Source organism: Dendropsophus ebraccatus, chromosome 8 (genome assembly GCF_027789765.1).
Source record: "Dendropsophus ebraccatus isolate aDenEbr1 chromosome 8, aDenEbr1.pat, whole genome shotgun sequence".
In the NCBI taxonomy this organism is placed as follows: Eukaryota; Metazoa; Chordata; class Amphibia; order Anura; family Hylidae; genus Dendropsophus; species Dendropsophus ebraccatus.
This window is the reverse complement of record NC_091461.1, coordinates 13,189,127-13,208,380: the sequence shown is the minus strand read 5'-3', so window position 1 is coordinate 13,208,380 and position 19,254 is coordinate 13,189,127. Positions and strand designations below refer to the sequence as shown.

At 46.7% G+C, this 19,254-nt stretch overlaps 1 protein-coding gene across 1 annotated transcript in view; it reads right to left on the bottom strand.

Moving 5' to 3' along the window:
- The window catches only part of LOC138799060 (uncharacterized), a 45,486-nt gene extending 27,127 nt beyond the window's left edge, over positions 1-18,359 (bottom strand). Inside the window, exons 1-2 of the mRNA XM_069979815.1 lie at positions 18,201-18,359; positions 6,361-10,938 (exon numbers count right to left, since the gene is read on the bottom strand). Of these exons, the coding sequence (XP_069835916.1) occupies positions 6,361-10,927 (4,567 nt within the window). The 5' untranslated portion in view covers positions 10,928-10,938; positions 18,201-18,359. The remainder of the gene's footprint in view (positions 1-6,360; positions 10,939-18,200) is intronic.
- Between the last annotated feature and the right edge of the window lie 895 nt (positions 18,360-19,254).

Here is a 19,254-nt window from a genome sequence, read left to right as displayed (position 1 = left end):
CACAGTGGGGGCTATATACTATTGGGGAGAGCACAGGGGGCTATATACTATTGGGGGGAGCACAGGGGGGCTATATACTATTGGGGGAGAGCACAGGGGGGCTATATACTATTGTGGGAGAGCATAGGGGTCTATATACTATTGGAGAGCACAGGGGGGCTATATACTATTGTGGGAGAGCACAGGGGGGCTATATACTATTGTGGGAGAGCACAGGGGTCTATATACTATGGGGAGAGCACAGGGGGGCTATATATTATGGAGAGCACAGGGGGGCTATCTACTATTGGGGAGAGCACAGGGGGCTATATACTATTGGGGGGGAGCACAGGGGGCTATATACTATTGGGGGAGCGCACAGGGGGGCTATATACTATTGTGGGAGAGCACAGGGGAGCTATATACTATTGTGGGAGAGCACAGGGGGGGCTATATACTACTGGGGAGAGTGCACAGGGGGGCTATATACTAATGGGGGAGCGCACAGGAGGGCTGTATATAACTGGAGGAGCACATGAGGGGCTATATACTACAGGGACACCTTAAAACTATGGAGGCACAGAGGGGTGTAACTATGTAGGGGTACAGAGGGGTGTAACTACTGTATAGGGGTACAAGGGACCTAACTACTGTATGTGTTGGAGCCTAAAATATTTGTCTGGCAGATTCTGGAGAGAAGATTCACAGCCAGGAGAAGACTTCAAGGTGGCCCAGGCTGGATGGAGAGAAAAAGAAAAGGTGACAGACTCTGATCGGAGAAGACGCCCCCGGTGAGTCACTGGATGTAACTGCACTCTGTTATAGGGTTGTAGTGTTAGGGGTCATGGTGTGGCGGTATTATGTAATGGTATCATTGGCGATATCTTTCTGTTTTGTTCAGTGCAGTTTTTATGTAATATGTTATCACTGTATGGTGGAAATAGTGTTATAAGGTAACTACTGTATGTATTGGGGCTCTTGATACAGTGTGGGGGCAAATTCAGTACATTATACAATGTGCCGAAAGGGAAGGGGGGCCCACTCTTGAGGGCTGTGCACTGGGCCCACCAATGTATTAAAACGGCTCTGCCTGCAGCCCTTGTTAAACGATTATTGGGCCGTGTAATATGCAGATCGGCAGATCTAGCAGATCGGCGCTCGTTTACAGTTATTATTGGGCCCCCATTGGCCCGTTTAATAACACCCTAAGACCTCCTCTCTCCCCCTACCATCCCTGACCCTGTTGGGACTCAGCTTCCAGGTGTCAATCAAGCAGGGAGGGGGGAGAGAGCAGCTGAGAATACCAGAGAAAAAAAGAATTTATTTTACATTCTGGAAGCACAGCTGGATATATGAAAATGTACCAGGTGTCTCCTTGACCTAAGAGCTATCTAACAGTGTCCGCAGTTAGAAACATGAATTACAGCTGACAGTGTCCCTTTAAATGGTCTCTTGGCTGCCAATAATTTGTGAGGGGGGGGGGGGGGGGATTCACTAAATTTGGATCTCATCAGTGGAATTTCCCTCTTACATATTTGTCAATCGCTTAAAGGGGTACTCCCATCTCAACTGATATAGCTATACTTGTAGGACCCGTCAAGTTAATAGTCTCCTAAATACATTCATTTTGCAAGCTTGCCTCCTTCTCCTGATACGCTGCTCTCTCTATCCCACTGTTGACAGCTCGTTGTCAAGGTTACCCATCACCATTCTGTATCTGAAAACTGGTTTGACTGGCAGACCACTGCTTTTAGAGCAGAGTGAGGTCTGTTACCTAGGTAGCGAGCTGTCAACAATGGCAGGGAAAAGAGCATATCAGGGGAAAGAGGCAAGTTTGCTAAATTAATGTATTTGCAAAAATATTTATCTTGACGAGTCCTACAAGTTTAACTATGTTTGGGTATGTTCCCGCTACGGAATAGGCACGGAGACTTCAAGCGGTTTCTTCCGCACAGCCTCTGCTTGACGTTCCGTCTGTCCCACAGACTTAATTCGCCGACAAATATACTTGAGTCCGTGGGATGGGCGGAACTTGAAGCGGAGGCCACGTGGCAGAATCCGCTTGAACTCTCTGCGCCTATACCGTAGTGGGAACATACTCTTAGTTGAGATGGTAATAGCCTTTTAATTTAACAAAACTACTCCTTACCCCAGAAAAAAAAGACAGCTCTGAAGTCTTAGGTCATTACGTGTGTCATTTCTGTGCAAACTGCTGTCCACTACCTATTGTTAGAAGAATTCTGTCTCTAGTAACAGCTAGATCAGGACAGGTTACAGGTAGTGAGGCGGGGCTTAAGGTCCTATTCCACGGGCCGAGCAGGGCCCAATCAACAAAGTAAACGAGCGCCGATCTACTAGATCGCCGCTCGTTTACTGGGCCTATTCCACGGCCTGACAAACGAGAGCGAGGGCTGCAGGGACATTGTTACCGATGTCCTTGCAGCCCTTGTTTCATACATTACCTGTCCAGGCGCAGGTCTTCTCCTTCTCCCGGTCCTGCGCAGCAGCATCAGCTTTGGAGCGGCCTGACTGAACAGACAGAACGCTCAGCCAATCACTGGCCGCGGCGGTCATACCCAGTGATTGGCTGAGCACTCTGTCAGCTCAGACAGGCCACTTCGAAGCTGATGCTGCCGCGCAGGACCGGGAGAGAAGGAGAAGACCTGCAGCCTGGACAGGTAATGTATGATGTTTGTGAAATTGTCGGTCGCCCGCCGCGCCCCCTATTCCACATAGCGATGCGCGGGTGGCGACCGATGATTTTAGGTTTAAACCTAAATGAACGATCAGCCGATGGCACGATCATCGGCTGATCGTTTTCTCTATTCCACGGAGCGATAATTGGCCGAATCAGGCCGATTCGGCCGATTATCGCTCCGTGGAATAGGCCCCTTAGCCTGTGCTATATGCAAGAGAGACACTAGATTCTAGTTTGTATACCTGAAATCTGCAGGCTTCAAATGATCCACAGTGTTTCTCAAAGATAAATCAAGGCTTCCCTCTAAGGTCTGACTGCCCCGTAGGGCTCAAGGCGGCTGTCCCCTGTCGCTACCATGACAGGTCCATCTCAAAAGCAGGGGAGGGAGTGTTTAGAAGGGGGACCCTAAGAAGCTGCAGGAAGACCACAAGGGCAAAGGCCATAATATGACAAATTTTATATGGCGGGAGTACCCCTTTAAGATAGCTACCTTTTATGTGTATGGTTATCAGCATGAACTATTGGATTGACTGTGTGTTTGTGTGTGTAAAATGGAAGGGGGTGGAATGGTGGAGATTAAAATGTTGCCAGACTCAATTGGTGGTAGATTATCTCCTCAAGAACAAAAGGATGCTTTCCTCCCACATATGTGCTCTCTGCTGCCATCTCTGTCCATGTCAGGAACTGTCCAGAGCAGGAGAAGTTTCCAATGAGCATTTGGTGCTGCTCTGGACAGTTCCTGACATGGACAGGGGTGGCAACAGAGAGCACTGTGTCAGACTGGAAAGAAAACAACATTTCCTGCAAGACATACAGCAGCTGATAAGTATGGGAAGACCTGAGATTTTTAAATAGAAGCAAATTACAAATCTATATAACTTTCTGAAACCAGTTGATTTCAAAGAAAAATATTTTCGCTGGAGTACCCCTTTAAAGCATACATTATTTTCCCAACAACCAGTGGCGTAGCTATAGGGGTCGCCATGGCGACCGGGCCCCTACGCTAGGGGGGCCCGCACGGCCCCCCTTGCCACTTGTTTTTGAGCATCCAGAGAAGCTGCGGCCGCGCAGCTTCTCAGGATGCACAGATCGCTTTGATGTTCCGCCCGCACAGTGAGCACATTGAGCGGGCGGAGCATCAAAGCGATCAGAATACAGGAGAAGGACCTGTCAGCGTCCTCCTCCTGTATTCTCTCCCATAGGCTGCCGGCACTTCATACACGCAGCCTATGGGAGGCCGGGCCGTGACCTCTCCGGCAGGCGTGATCATGTGACGTCATCACGCCTGCCGGAAGTCCCGTCCCTGCGGCTCGCAAGATGGAGCCCGAAGAGGAGGAGGAGAGCTGCTGCCTGCAGCCACACAGCGCCGATTAGGTGAGTAGGATGTTTGTTTTTTTAGGGGCACCTCTGGGGGCATTATTAGTATATGGGGGCACCTCTGAGGGCATTATTAGTTCTTGGGGGCACCTCTGGGGGCATTATTATTGTATGGGGGCACCTCTGGGGGCATTATTAGTGTATGGGGGCACCTCTGGGGGCATCATTAGCTCATGGGGGCACCTCTGGGGGCATCATTAGCTCATGGGGGCACCTCTGGGGGCATCATTAGTTGATGGGGGCAACTCTGGGGGCATTATTAGCTCATGGGGGCACCTCTGGGGGCATTATTAGTATATGGGGGCACCTCTGGGGGCATTATTAGTTCATGGGGCACCTCTGGGGGCATGATTAGTTGATGTGGGCACCTCTGGGGGCATTATTAGTATATGGGGGCACCTCTGGGGGCACTATTAGCTCATGGGGGCACCTCTGGGGGCATTATTAGTTCATGGGGGCACCTCTGGGGGCATTATTAGTTGATGGGGGCACCTCTGGGGGCATTATTAGTATATGGGGGCACCTCTGGGGGCATTATTAGTTGATGGGGGAACCTCTAGGGGCATTATTAGTTCATGGGGGCACCTCTGGGGGCATTATTAGTATATGGGGGCACCTCTGGGGGCATTATTAGTTGATGGGGGAACCTCTGGGGGCATTATTAGTTCTTGGGGGCACTATTAGCTCATGTGGGCACCTCTGGGGGCATTATTAGTATATGGGGGCACCTCTGGGGGCATTATTATTGTATGGGGGCACCTCTGGGGGCATTATTAGCTCATGCGGGCACAGCAGGGAATCCTACATACAGGGGGCATCCCACATTCCTACTCACTTTACTGCACATTACACCAAACAGGGCAGTTACTATGGGAGCCGACAGGGGGGAGGAAGGGAAGGAAGTTGCTAGAAATGTGCGGAGCCTAAATTGCTTGTCTCGCAGGTTCTAAGGGGATGAAACGTATCTGGAAGGAATCATCATGGAGGTCTGGGCCGGATGGAGAGGAAAAGGGAAAGTGACGCCTCAGATCAAAGAAGACATCACCGGTGAGTCACTGTATGACGGTTTTCTTATTTTGTAGAACATTATTTAGTAGAGGTTCCCCGAGGTGGAAAAGGTTGGGAAGCACTGCGCTAATCTGTCCCGCTGCGCCCGCTGGCACATGCTGTCATCTGATTGGGCCTCTTACCTAATCAGATGACAGCAAGTACCAGCGCCCCCTCCTCCAGACATCTGCCTTGGTGGCCCAAGCTATGTCCTATGGCCGTATCTTTACCGCGTTGAGCTCCAGCTTGTGCTGCATCTACATTATCTGTACTCAGAGATATCACTGTGTTATCTGTGGTGTTACATAGGACTGCAGGGGACATCTACTACATTATCTGTACTCAGAGATATCACTGCGTTATCTGTGGTGTTACATAGGACTGCAGATGACTACTACATTATCTGTACTCAGAGGGATATCACTGTTATCTGTGGTGTTACATAGGACTGCAGGTGATATCAGGTGACTTCTCCAGGTTGCAGAAGTTCAAACTTCATCATGCCCTGCTGACAGTTTATAATGGGAGTTGTAGTTTTGCAGCATGTGGCTCTTCAGGTTGCAGCACTACAACCCCCATCGTTTCCAACTGGCAGTTCATGATGAGAGTTGTAGTTTTTCAGCTGTAGAGTCAAAGATTGGAATACAATGATTAGACAATGACACAGTACAGTCCATTAATTATAGGGGGCAGTAGTGCAGTACATGAGGTGGAGGCAGTGACAGGGCATTAGAACATGGTGGCACATTAGAGTAATTGGATATAACGTTAGATAGGACTTTGCCTGATCGGGGGGAGATGGGGGGGCCCCAAGCTAAAATTTTGCACCAGGGCCCATCAGCCTTTAGCTACGCCCCTGCCAACAACCATTGGCTAAACTATCCAAAACTGGCTACATGGGTAAATCAAATGGCCTGATGCATATAAGAATGCAGATGCCTACCAGTATCATGTGGCGCCAATGAATAATATGGTTCCTATTGTGGTTTCCATACATCTATTGATGCCACCATGGCCAGTCATACAGAACAAATAGGGTGCAGTGCAGAACACTATACAAAAAAAATTATTGACTGTACAAAACCTGTGTGGTACACTCTATAGCATCATATGGTACCATATTCTTTACATGGTCATGTGCGCGAGGCACAGAACCACCGCTCTTCATCCTGGGGTTGCCATTAAGACCTCAATCTTTATAATTTACAGTATACAAAGTGCTTAAGAAATGATTACGATAGTATACCCCTGCTACTCACCTCTTACTGTTTCCACAGAAGGTAAAGGTTTCGATTTACCCATCTCTTCTGGAATCTTTTGTTGGCGAGCTAAAGATCTATTTTTGGATGAAATTTGGATACTGTTGACATTCATTGGTTGGACCCTAGGAAAGTTACATGTCCGTGGTGCCGTTGGGTAATCTTTCTGAGGAATAGCAGGTAGACTTGTGTTACTGAACCTGTTAGTGGTTGGTTTAGCCCCAACATTGCTCTTTTTGTGCCTTATGGTGGCTCGTCTCACCAGAGGATTCTCTGATGGTATCATAGATCTGACTTCATTTACCCTATTAGAGCTTCCTGTGTAACGCGTTGGTTGAGGTGGCAGCCACAAGGGGGAAACCAAAGGAGTTGACAATGGTTTGAAATTATAGTTTTCCTCAGATTTACGGGAAGTGCTTGATTCTTTAACAACTCTTTCAGGGTTTTGGGTGCGTAGACGGACCTGATTATCCATAGGTGGTGACTGTCCTTGACTTGTGTTCTCCGTGTGGTCTTGTCTGAAAGACTCTTCCTGGTAGAACCCAGATTCTTCTATTGAGTGGCCTAGCAGAAGCATGGGGTTAAATATTTGTGTAGGGTAAAATGTATGCTCCTGTCCAGATGTTGTGTCCTTTTCACAATGAGAATTTTTGTTTTCATTCGGCACTGGATAAAAGACGGAGGATGTGGTTTGCTCCAGAGTTTGGGGTACAGAAGAGGTGTAAGAAGAGGTAAATCTGTCAAAAGGAGGAGTTATACTTCTTAATCTACTCCTAGAAGAACCTTCTGTATTGGAGATGTCCTGTAGCTTTTCATCTTGGTCATGAATCAATAAGGGATCTGTATTACTCCTCTGCCTCCTCACCAATTTGATATTTTCCACATCTGTAGCTGACGTTTTTGCAGTTTCTGAATCAGGAGTTATTGCATCTTGGCTAACACCAAACACAGGATGAATATCACCCAAAATACTTTCTTGGTGGACAGCCTCCTTTATAGACTCTTGTAGAGGCAATTGTGTGGCTTCTTCTCTTGGTGCCAATTCTGTGTCTATACTTTCTGGTAATAAATCAGGAGCTATGATTTTTGAACCAAGTTCGGCTTCAACTTCAGGCACAAATGTAACCTCTTGCAATGTCATGGGAAAAAAATTAAGTTTATAATGGTCAGGCTCATCTCGACAAATTTCTGGAGAGCTTTGATCAACTGGGCTACTGTGAAGGTCCAACATATCCACAGTTGCAATCCCTTGCTGGGGTGGTTCTGGATGACCTAACATCTTATTTTGTAAACAGGCGCTTAAGTCAACCTTAGTTGAGTTAGTACTTTGTTCTGTAAATGATCCAGATAACTGCAAATATGGTTCACCGATGTCTTGATCATCCGAAGACACAACTTTGACCTCTGGTTCTGCATAGTACCCAAATCCTAGGTTATTATAAGGTTCATTTTGGGTATCTGAAGTTCTTTTGTACTCAGGTTCTATAGATTTGGTTTCAGAATCACTCATAGGCTTTGAATGGTCTCCCTGACCCTTTTTTTCCATCAGTAGTGAACCACTAACATCTTGAGAGTCTATATCCATTGTACAACCCATATAGGATCTTTCATCTGTAGTAACTGGAGTATTATATTGGAACTTAAGTACGGATTCTTGGTTTAGTGAATCTGGAAGATCTTCAGAAATCCCTTCACCAGTCCCTACGAGAGTCTTAATGCTATGTGGCTTCTCTTCCAGTCTCTCACATTCTAGATAGGCAATCTCTATAACCCCACTTAACTTGTGTTCATTGGAGGCTTCTGCCAAATCCCATTTCTGCTTGGGATTATGGTTGTCAAGCTCTTCTGTGGCACTTTCATCTAAGGTTCTTGAAGCTTTAGAGGATGCAAGAAGTTCACAATTTTGATTTGATCTCAACGGAGTTTGTTTTTCTTCCTTTTCTTCTATGGATGATTCAGCTATTTGGACTTCAGAAATCCTTTCAAAAATCTCACCCATGCTGGCATTCATGTTGTCAACCTTTGTATACTCAAAATCAGATGTCTCCTGTACAGACTTAGAGGTCTCTTTATAGTCTGTTCTGAGATGGACTGCATCTGTCTCAGGGTGGCCAACATGTGTTCCTTCACCAACATCTTCATCATAGTTAGAGACAGTCTTGAGCTCATCTCCAGAGGACTGTGGTATTTCTATACTATTGAGCATATAATTTTCATCTTTCCTCTCTGTACTTAAGTTCTTTTTATGCTCTTCATCTGTGGTTGCTTTATTCACGGTTACTATAACATCATTCAGTGCCTGGTCTTTATCACACTCCTCACTCTTCATCCCACTGACTTCCTCATAGTCCTGTATCTCTATATCTGCATTACTACTATGAGGTCTAGTTATATCACTAACCACCCCATCGCTCAAAGGCCTCACCGATTCTCTGACTGTCTCCTCTATATGACTCCTGTCCAAGCCACCAATCGTTTCTGTTTTTTCCGCGCCACAAGACCCAGTGTCTTCACTATCCAACTCCTGATCATGAGGCCCAGCCTCCTCATTTACCTTTTCAGGACCACAAGTTTCCTGATCATAAGACTGAGTAACATCATGAGATGTGTCCTGACTATGAAGTGTTGCTTCCCTGTTATCTGTTCCCATGTTTCCATGACTAAGAGGCTCTGCCGCTCTCCTGGACATCTCTAAATCAAAAGGCAAAGTTTCCTTAGTGACTGGTTCCAGACCATGGCGCTCAATTACATAATTTACTATCTCCTGACTGTGAGGACTGGCCTCCAATGTCTCATGTCCATGAGGCCCAGCTTCCTCACTGACTGTCTCTAGTCCCTGTGGCTCAATCTCCTTACAAACTGTCCCAAGACCATTAGGCTCAACCTCCTCCCTGATTGTCCCATGACTATGAGGTTCAGACTCCTCATTGACTGTATTATGATCATGAGCTTCTTCACCAACTAAGTCATGACACTGATGCCCAGCATCCTCACTGACTGTCTCATCATCATGAAGCTTAGTGGCCTCTTTCGCCAACTCATGTCCAGGAGGCTCAGCATTCAAAGTAACTGTCTCACATCGATGAGGCCCAGCCTCCTCACTGTACATCTCCTGACTATGATGTCCAGTATCTTCACTCATTCTTTCTTGATCATACACCCCAGCGTCTTCACTGACTGTCTCATGACTAGATAGCTCACTGTCCTCGCCGACTGCCTCATGACCAAAATGCGCGCTCACTTTCCTGTGACCATGCAGCTCAGTGTCCTCACTCACTTTCGCGTGATCATGATGCTCAGTGTCCTCACTCACTTTCTCATGATCATGATGCTCAGTGTCCTCACTGACTTTCGCGTGACCATGATGCTCAGTGTCCTCACTGACTTTCGCGTGACCATGATGCTCAGTGTCCTCACTGACTTTCTCGTGACCATGATGCTCAGTGTCCTCACTCACTTTCTCGTGATCATGATGCTCAGTGTCCTCACTCACTTTCTCGTGATCATGATGCTCCGTGTCCTCACTCACTTTCTCGTGATCATGATGCTCCGTGTCCTCACTCACTTTCTCGTGATCATGATGCTCAGTGTCCTCACTCACTTTCTTGTGACTATGATGCTCAGTGTCCTCACTCACTTTCTCGTGACCATGATGCTCAGTGTCCTCACTCACTTTCTCGTGACTATGATGCTCAGTGTCCTCACTCACTTTTTTGTGACTATGATGCTCAGTGTCCTCACTCACTTTTTTGTGACTATGATGCTCAGTGTCCTCACTCACTTTTTTGTGACTATGATGCTCAGTGTCCTCACTCACTTTCTCGTGACTATGATGCTCAGTGTCCTCACTTAACGTCTCAAGACCACGAGGCTCAGCCTCCTCATCTTGTGCTGTTTTACCATGTGGTCCATTGTCCTCACTCACTGTCTCATGGGTTTGATGCCTTGTATCCTCACTGACTGTTTTCTGACCATCCTCACTCACAGTTTTTGTATCAGGAGACTCAGTATCCTCATTGTGTTTCTCTTGACCATATGACCCAGTGTCCTCTCTGTCCCTTTGTAGTCCATGAGCTTCAGGATTAAGTTTAACACTTTCCTCACTGGCGGTCTCCCAGTCATCCGTTTCATCACTAGATGTTTCAATCTCTTTAAAGGGTGTCTCGTTTTCCTCTTTAAGAGGTCTTGTTTCACTGTGTACATGTCTCTCCCCTGTAGCCATCTCTTCCACAGCATGAGATGACTCCAGTTCACCTAGTAAGATGGCATTACATATTCCATGTGGGTCATCGTTGGACGGTGACGTGTCATGTGATCCTTGACTCGATTCTTTATGGCAGGGAGTTACACTGGCTTGCGTCCCAGGATTTACAATTTCATTAGTCAGCATTTCCATGTTAAGTGGCTGCAAATTATCCAGTAAATCAGAGTCCAATTCCATAGTTGTCGCATAACTGAGGTCTCTGCTGTCTGTCTGTTTTGTTCCTCCGCATGTAGATGTCACAGACTTCTGTGAGCCAACAGCTTCTTGTTCCGGGCCTTGATCATCTCCTAAAGTGTTTTCCATTGTTACTCCATCTGTAAGATAAATGGAAAAGTAGTTATGAAAAAGAAACTAAGAATAAAATGTACACAGATTCAAAAAGTTACTGTTGTTCAGGAGGTCAGGAGAACCACAATAGTCCATGGCGGTGTATGGGGGTCTCCTGAGACTCCATCGACTGATGATGGTGGTGGAGATAGAGGTCAGGGGTTATGCAATTTCACTGTCTGACCCCTTTGGTGATAAGCCACCACCAGGGCTGTATGGCTATGTGGCTTTGGCCGTGCTGAACAATCATGTGTTTAGGGAGGACCCACAGTTATTGAAGGTGTATTGCCACCTTAAGAGCCCTCTTAAATGACCCCGTGTGTGCAGTAAATAGGCGCTGATCTTGTAGATCAGCACTTTACTACAGAGTCTATTAAAGAGGATGCACCACCAGGTACGTCCTCTTTAACCTGACACAGGGATAGAATGGCGCCGTCACGAGGAAGCTGGTGCTGCGGTCCATTTTTCGAACTGCGGCCCGGTTCACCTGTACATCGCCGTTCTTTCCATGGTTACCGGCCGCTGCTCAAGCACTGGAGGTAAGCCGGCCCGCCCCCAGTGGGAGGGAATTCCCTCCCCTCTATGACGCGGCTCCGTTAGAATCAAAGGAGCTGCATCATAGAAGCTGCCGTGAGCGGGTAAGTGCAGGGGAGGCTGCGGGGAGCTGCACGGGTGATCGCTAGATCATCCAGGCAGCCCATAGCAGATAGCAGCGGTCTGCTGCCGCCGCTTCTACTCCGCAGAGTGACGGCAGCAGATTGCTGCTATATTAGTCATATATTCAACATGTTGAAAGACAAACGGCTGCAGCGGTCAAATGACATTGTTCATGTCGGCTGATCGTTGTCTTCTATTACACAGGTAGATTATCGTCCATAACGGCCGACAATTGTTTTGTATACTAGAGCCTTCAGTCTATAGTCACACTTAGTTTTTTGGAGTGTATTGTACGCTTTGTGCTGAGAGAACCATGAGATTCCTAAAATGAGATGGAAAATAGTGTTCAACCTTGCACTGTGCTTGTTTGTCTGTCTTAGCACAGCTCAGCCCTGCACCAACAGTGGCGTGTGCCGTGTCAGGATTGACAGTGGAAGTCAATAGAAAGTCTATTTGTACACTGCAGTCGCACGGTGCAGAACGGATCTCTACTGAAGACAGACAAATGGGCACAAAGCTCATGCCCACTACAAAAAAAGCTCAATAAAATAAAAACAAGCAAAAAAAATGCAGTGCCTTTACACAGCACAAGTACTTGAGTGGTCAGGTCGCACAAAAGATCCTTCTATCGCTTGTGCAGCCATGGAAACTGACAGCACTGATATGCACATATCTGTCAGTTTCCAGATCACACAAGCATTGCATACTTACCATCAGCTCTACTGTGTGATAGAGCATCCAGCTCTTCGGCTGCTGCTGTGCCTTCAGGCCGCCCCAATCTCCTCCAGTCAACCATTCTGAAGGAGGCAGCAGCCAGACAGCAGGCCGGAAAAGCCTGGGAGCAGGATGCCGGATCACAAAGCAGTGCACTAGGTAAGTATGCACTGCTTGGCTGATCTGGAAATATGAATATCCGTGCTGTCAGTTTTCCTTTGCTATCGGCTGCACATCTTTTTGCACAAGGAGATGTGCGGCCAATATCGATAAATTTTGCTGCAGTTCAAAAGATACAGTCAGACAAGAATCGGGTGTTTACCTCAGCTGATCGCTGTAACATTTACACAGGTCAATTATCAGCCAAGGGAGCATATAATAATCCTGAGGTCTTGCTGTTTTTTCTTAATACCAGGGGTAAAACTAAGCTGAGACTTTCTGTTCTGTGGTGATAAGAGGAGGCTGCTGTTAAGTGATCTGTACAGCATTGCAGCGTCATGTGACACCAGTAGATAGAGGAGACAATAGCAGCTCCCTGTGGAATGACCTTTTCAAAGGTCACAGAGCGTGCTCACATTCATCTAAAGTGGACAGTCTGTTTATTGTCTTCTATGTCCATGAGGCTTGCTGTAAAGCATGTCCTTAAATGCTGTTAAGAACAGTCAAGGCAAGTTGACAGCCCCCGTATCCATGTACAAAAAGTGAAATAAAGTTTTAGATTTAAATTAAAAAAAACAAAAAAAAAAAAAAAACACAACAACAAGTTTTAGTATCAGACTCTAATCAGTAAAAGAAAATTTAGGTGACACATTCCCTTTAAAAATCCAACAAGAGATCAGCTGAAGATCAGGGATGATCCTCTGTGTCAGACCTTTGGTTTAGCCAGAAGTAGCAGGGAATAACGTTGTTCTAACATATATTGGATTAGTGGGGCTCGATGGATAGCTACAACTTAAATATATTAGAACAATGCAGAAATTGTCTTCATATCCAGAAAGCCCACCATGTCACCCTCACTACTGCATGTGTACCCACAGCTCACAGCGCATGGCGAGTCTCGTTGTTGCATTAAACTTGCTGAATCATTTTCTCCCATTTACTGACACTTATTTCACATGACAGTAAGCATACCGCGGCTTGGAAGTCTCCAGAGAAGCAACAAGGCAACGGCACCAAGAATTTTCTGTTAACCCTTGAAGCCCCAGAGCAGCCCGGTTTAGCCGCACTGTGGTATCAGGGAGTATCGGTAAGATAAAATTAGCCAAACTCCTCCCAGGCGAGGAGCTCACACCCTGCTCCTGTATTCTCTGAATGTTTTCATGTATGAAGAGCTGCACTCACCGGCCCAGGACTGCCAAGTGCCAAGAGTATAATTATTACTTTACATTTCAGGCACAACGCACCTGATGGCTACAAAAACACACCGGATGGCTACAAAAACACAGCAAATGGTACATCAGACTTGATGGTTGCAATTCAAACTTAGCGGCACAAACAATTTTCTAGAGATGTTCCTCCACAGCTGCACCCAGTGTGACTGTCAGTAGTCACCCATTCTGCAGCAGTATTTTGAGCCTCTGGGAGGCCAGTCCCTGCCATAGTCCCAACTGATATGAAATTGTGCCGGTCACTTAGTATAGATCTGCCCTGTTTCTTCATGGATTGCCTAAGCATCCCCTGGTGCAACTATCTGGCCTGTATGTTATCCAACAATCTACACTTCCAGACCTCAGGGTGGACAGCACACTTTGAGACCAAGTCCTTTATAAAACTGTCTCTTTAAGAAGCAATCAGGTGTACCTTGTAACGGCGACTTCTCACAGATGAGCTTCATCTTAAAAAAAACACGGTGCAATACTTAATCCTTCACTGTATGCAGCAGGAGGGATTATTCCTACTCGCTTGGCTAATCGTCCTTGGTCTTGTCACAGTCCTTCCAGCTTCCACCAGCCTACCCTCTCTGCTGGACGTGCAGGCCTCTTGGTAGGCCTCAGGATGGCCCGTCCTCACTACCTGCTGCTCCCTGGGCCACCCTTCCTGGCATCTTTACAGCCTGCACAACCAACAATGGTGCCAAGTCTCTCTGATATTCACTGGTCTACTCTATAGTTAGCGATGGCACTGAAGCTTTGCTGTGCACCCCCACACTGGCACCATCGTTTCTCTAGCTTGCACTCATGGTGGCGATCCTTCATCCGGCCAGCACGCTCTTCAATGGCTGCATTCAGGCTTAGGGCCCTATTCCACCGGACGATTATCGTTCAGATTATCGTTAAATCGTTCGCATCTAAACGATAATCGTTCGGTTGAAATGCAGTTAACGATTAACGACCGAGCGAGAAATCGTTGATCGCTTTATAAGACCTGGACCTATTTTTATCGTTGCTCGTTCGCAAATCGTTCGCATTGAATAACACACTGTTCGGTCGTTTGCAATAGATACGAACGCAATAGCGAATAAAAAACGATCGCAAATACGATCATAAGTAACGATTATCGTTCCATGGAAATGAGTGAACGTTTTCAGGTCTTTCGCAATAGCGGTTGTTTGAGTTCGGTAATCGTTAACGATTATGCAAACTATAATCGTCTGGTGGAATAGGGCTCTTACTCCACTCAGACACCTCATGTGGTTACACCGCACACTCTCCACTGGCACCAACACAGTCCCTATGAGGGGCTCCTACCTGTCTCCTTCTGTCAGGGATGAGGCGCAGGGCTCAGCAACACTACACCAGCTTCTGTCTAGGCCTGCGGTGACGCTGGCAACTCTTCCTGCAAGTTGGCAGACAGGAAACTCTGTTTCCTGCTGTGCCGGGACCATTAGTTGAACGGGATATAAGATGCACTACAAACAGTACAATTCCAGTATAGTATATAACGTATCATAGCAACAACAATAAACCATTCTAAGAGAGACATGTATAATATTGTAGGTTAGGTGGGAAGGAGAGCATGAGTGTTACCTCCATGGGGTAGCATTGCAGTTTTTTGATAGATTATAGCATAGACGTAATATGCTGCCCACAGTAGTAGTAACTGCAGGGCGGGTATTAAAGGAGGGGATATCAGACTGTGTGGCACGTACACATATGTATGTATAATTGTTGTGCCACCCCGGCCTCATTGGTACAGGACCAAATATCTGAGCCGTGAAATCATCCCGCTCCAGACACGTGGTGGGAAACCCCCTCTGACTCAGCAGGCACGCATGGCAGGAAAAAATTGGTTGTTTTCTGATTTTGTATGAATAAAGTTTATTGAAGTGTGCAGCTGTCGCCTATAGCAACCAGTCAGGATCCAGCTTTATTTTACCCCAGTGATCTGACTGGTTGCTATGGGCAACATTTATGTTTCTATCAGACTATATACAAGGGTCATGGAACTAATCATGTGATCACTTCAATAAGCTTTATTTAAACAAAAGTGAACAAATTCGATTAACCAACCCTAAGGGGCCTATTCCACGGAGTGATAATCGCTAAATCGGCCGATTAACGCTCCGTGGAATAGAGAGAACGATCAGCTGATGATCTTGTCATCGGCTGATCGTTTATTTAGGTTCAAACCTAAAATCCTCGGTCGCCACCCGCACATCGCTATGTGGAATAGCGGTGCGCATTGGGCAACTGACGATTTCAAAACATCATACATTACCTGTCCAGGCTGCAGGTCTTCTCCTTATCTCGGTCCCGCGCCGCAGCAGCTTCGGAGCGGCCTGTCTGAACTGACAGACCGCTCAGCCAATTGGCTGAGCGGTCTGTCAGTTCAAACAGGCCACTCCAAAGCTGCTGCGGCACGGGACCGGGAGAAGACGACCTGCACCTGGACAGGTAATGTATTAAACAAGGGCTGCAAGGACATCGGTAACGATGTCCCTGCAGCCCTCGCTAAACGATTGTCGGGCCGTAAGAAGCAGATCGGCGCTCGTTTACATCGTTACCGGGCCCTGCTCGGCCCGTGGAATAGGACCCTAACTGTAGCCTTAGGGACCATTTACACAGAAAGATTATCTGACAGATTATCTGCCAAAGATTTGAAGCCAAAGCCAGAAACAGACTATAAACAGAGATCAGGTCATAAAGGAAAGACTGAGATTTCTCCTCTTTTCAAATCCATTCCTAGCTTTGGCTTCAAATCTTTGGCAGATAATCTTTCTGTGTAAATGGACCCTTATAGGCCTATATTATAACTAGTGTTGAGCAAATCTGTCAAAATATTCAGGTTCAGCAACGTTATCCGGACCCAAACGCTCAACATTGATTCCCCGCAGTTGCAGAAGTTGGATACCAACCTAAGGAGGCTGTAAAAAACATAGATACAGCCCTAGGCCACAGGCTCTATTCATGTTTTCCTGGCAGCCCTAGGGTGGCATCCAACTTCTGCAGCCACGGGGAATCAAGTGTTCAGGTTCGGATAACGTTGCTGAACCTGAGTATTTTGACAGATTCGCTCAACACTATTCATGACCCATATGGTAAAAACGGTAAATTAAACTGTATTAATGCCATGTAATCCTAAAATACCATTGGATCCCACTGGAATACACACCATTTTTTCATGCCCCATATATCCACAGGAAGACACAAAAATAAAAGATAAAACTTGGACTCATACATAGAAGTCAACGGGTCCGTGAAAATACGGATAACATACTGATTATCCGTATACTATCCGTGCATCGATTGCCTGGCAACCCTTCTCCCGGTAGCCATCTTGTACACCTCCAAATACAGACGCAATAAAAGGGTTTTTTTGCGGATCACAGAAGATTAAATTACAGACTGCAGATCCATAGTCTCTAGGGCTGCAAAGCTCTACTACCACAATCTAATACCAGGCATCCACGGTGATTATATACACTCACCTGTATACCGCATATAATACTACTCTATGGCAGGGGTAGAGAACCTTGGCTCTCTGGCTGTTGCAAAACTACAACCCCCATCATGCCTGGACAGTCCAGGCATGATGGGGGTTGTAGTTTTGCAACAGCTGGAGAGCCGAGGTTCCCTACCCCTGGAGAGCCAAGGTTCTCTACCCCTGTCATAGAGTAGCATTGCATGCAGTAAAGCTTTGGCTGTCCAGGCATGATGGGGGTTGTAGTTTTGCAACAGCTGGAGAGCCAAGGTTCCCTACCCCTGTTCTATGGGATTGCACGTCCCAAATCGGACTATCATAAATGAATAAATTCAGCAGTGTCGGAGTATTTGTATCACCCTCCCAGTAACGTCCTGGCTGCCACATCACATGCGTGAATAATCTGCAATCATGCACGATTTATCACTATGGCCTAGGTGGCGGCCGTGAACAAGAAGTTTTTGTAAAGATAAAGCAATGAAGTTTCCTCCCTCCACGTTACCATCAGCCTCACCTGCTGGGACACACAGGATCTCCGGCCAGACTGGAAGGCCAGGTAACAGTCACGCACCTGATAAGTGGTCGACGAAGTCTGGGCATTAGGGGGTTAATCAATAGATTCCCATTATGGAGGAGACAGGCTGAGAGTTCCAGGTCTGCGGGTGGAATCTGACCCCCTCCTCCTTAGTCCTGACCACTCTGAGAGTCCAGTTAAACATTACACTTTAGTTACAGATCAGCCACAGAAGTCACTGGGTCTAATCAGACTCTAAGAGACGACGTCGCCCCCCTTAGGGCTTTGCAGGCCCTTGAACTTTAGTCATGTTTTATTACATAAATTAAGGGGGTCCGCCACCTGCAACTCTCCAGCTGGTGTAAAACTACAGCTCCCAGCATGCTCTGGTCTGGAGACCACCGGTATACACAGTGCTGTACGCAGCAGGAGGGTAAAGGTTACTGTGTAGAGAGACAGGGAGGGAAGCAAAGAGCAAAAGTAAGATGCAATTTCTTGTGTTACCTGTGCAGCGCAGACATTAGTCGGGGAGGGTCCACCGCAGCTTCTAAGCCCCCGCTATCAATGGGATGTGACACTGTGGTCCCACCAGGAATAAAGGTATTTCCTGTAATGGAGAGCAGAGCAGGCAGGTGAGACAGCCGCAGCAGTCAGGGACATCAGAGAGACGGGTGGGGGAGGGGAGGCACAGGTGAGACACACCTACAAAGGCTTGGACGTCAGTGGGAGCAGACAGGCAGGGACAGGCAGAGAGATAGCATTACATGCAGCCCAGAGTACAGAGCACAACACAGACATGCTCACCAGCTCGGGGAGAGAATGGCGCTGTGGCTTTTAAAGTAGAAAAATAGAATTTTCCAAAATTAGGAAATCTCCAGCAAATTGTATACTCACCTCTTCTGCTGAATTGTAGAAACATGCTCATTCTTGTGTGGGAAAGCGACACCTTTTCACATATTTGGGTTTGTTCACACATGGCAAATTTATGTCTAGACATGTAGGCAGAAAATCTCTTTCTTAAAATTAACTAATTTCACTTTCAGCTGCTGTATGTCCTGCAGGAAGTGGTGTATACTTTCCAGTCTGACACAGTGCTCTCTGCTGCCACCTCTGTCCATGTGAGGAACTGTCCAGAGCAGAAGCAAATCCCTATAGAAAACCTCTCCTACTCTGGACAGTTCCTGACATGGACAGAGGTGGCAGCAGAGAGCACTGTGTCAGACTGGAAAGAATACACCACTTCCTGGTACTGGAAGACCGGAGAATTTTAAATAGAAGTAAATTACAAATCTATATAACGTTCTTGATTTTAATGTTCTTGATTCAGTTGATTTTAAAGAAAAAGATTTTAGCCAGAGTACCCCTTTAAATACACGGCAGCTTCTTGTTCACATGTACACATCTTGCAGTCACGTTGCAGTTTTGCAACACATTTTCTAAAATAAAGTAATCTGTGTTTTCTGAAAATTTGACAAATTGCGGCAAAACCACGTCTATGCGTGGAAAGGAACTTCAGTAAAACCGCAACATTACCGTCACAGGCTGTGCATATCTTGCA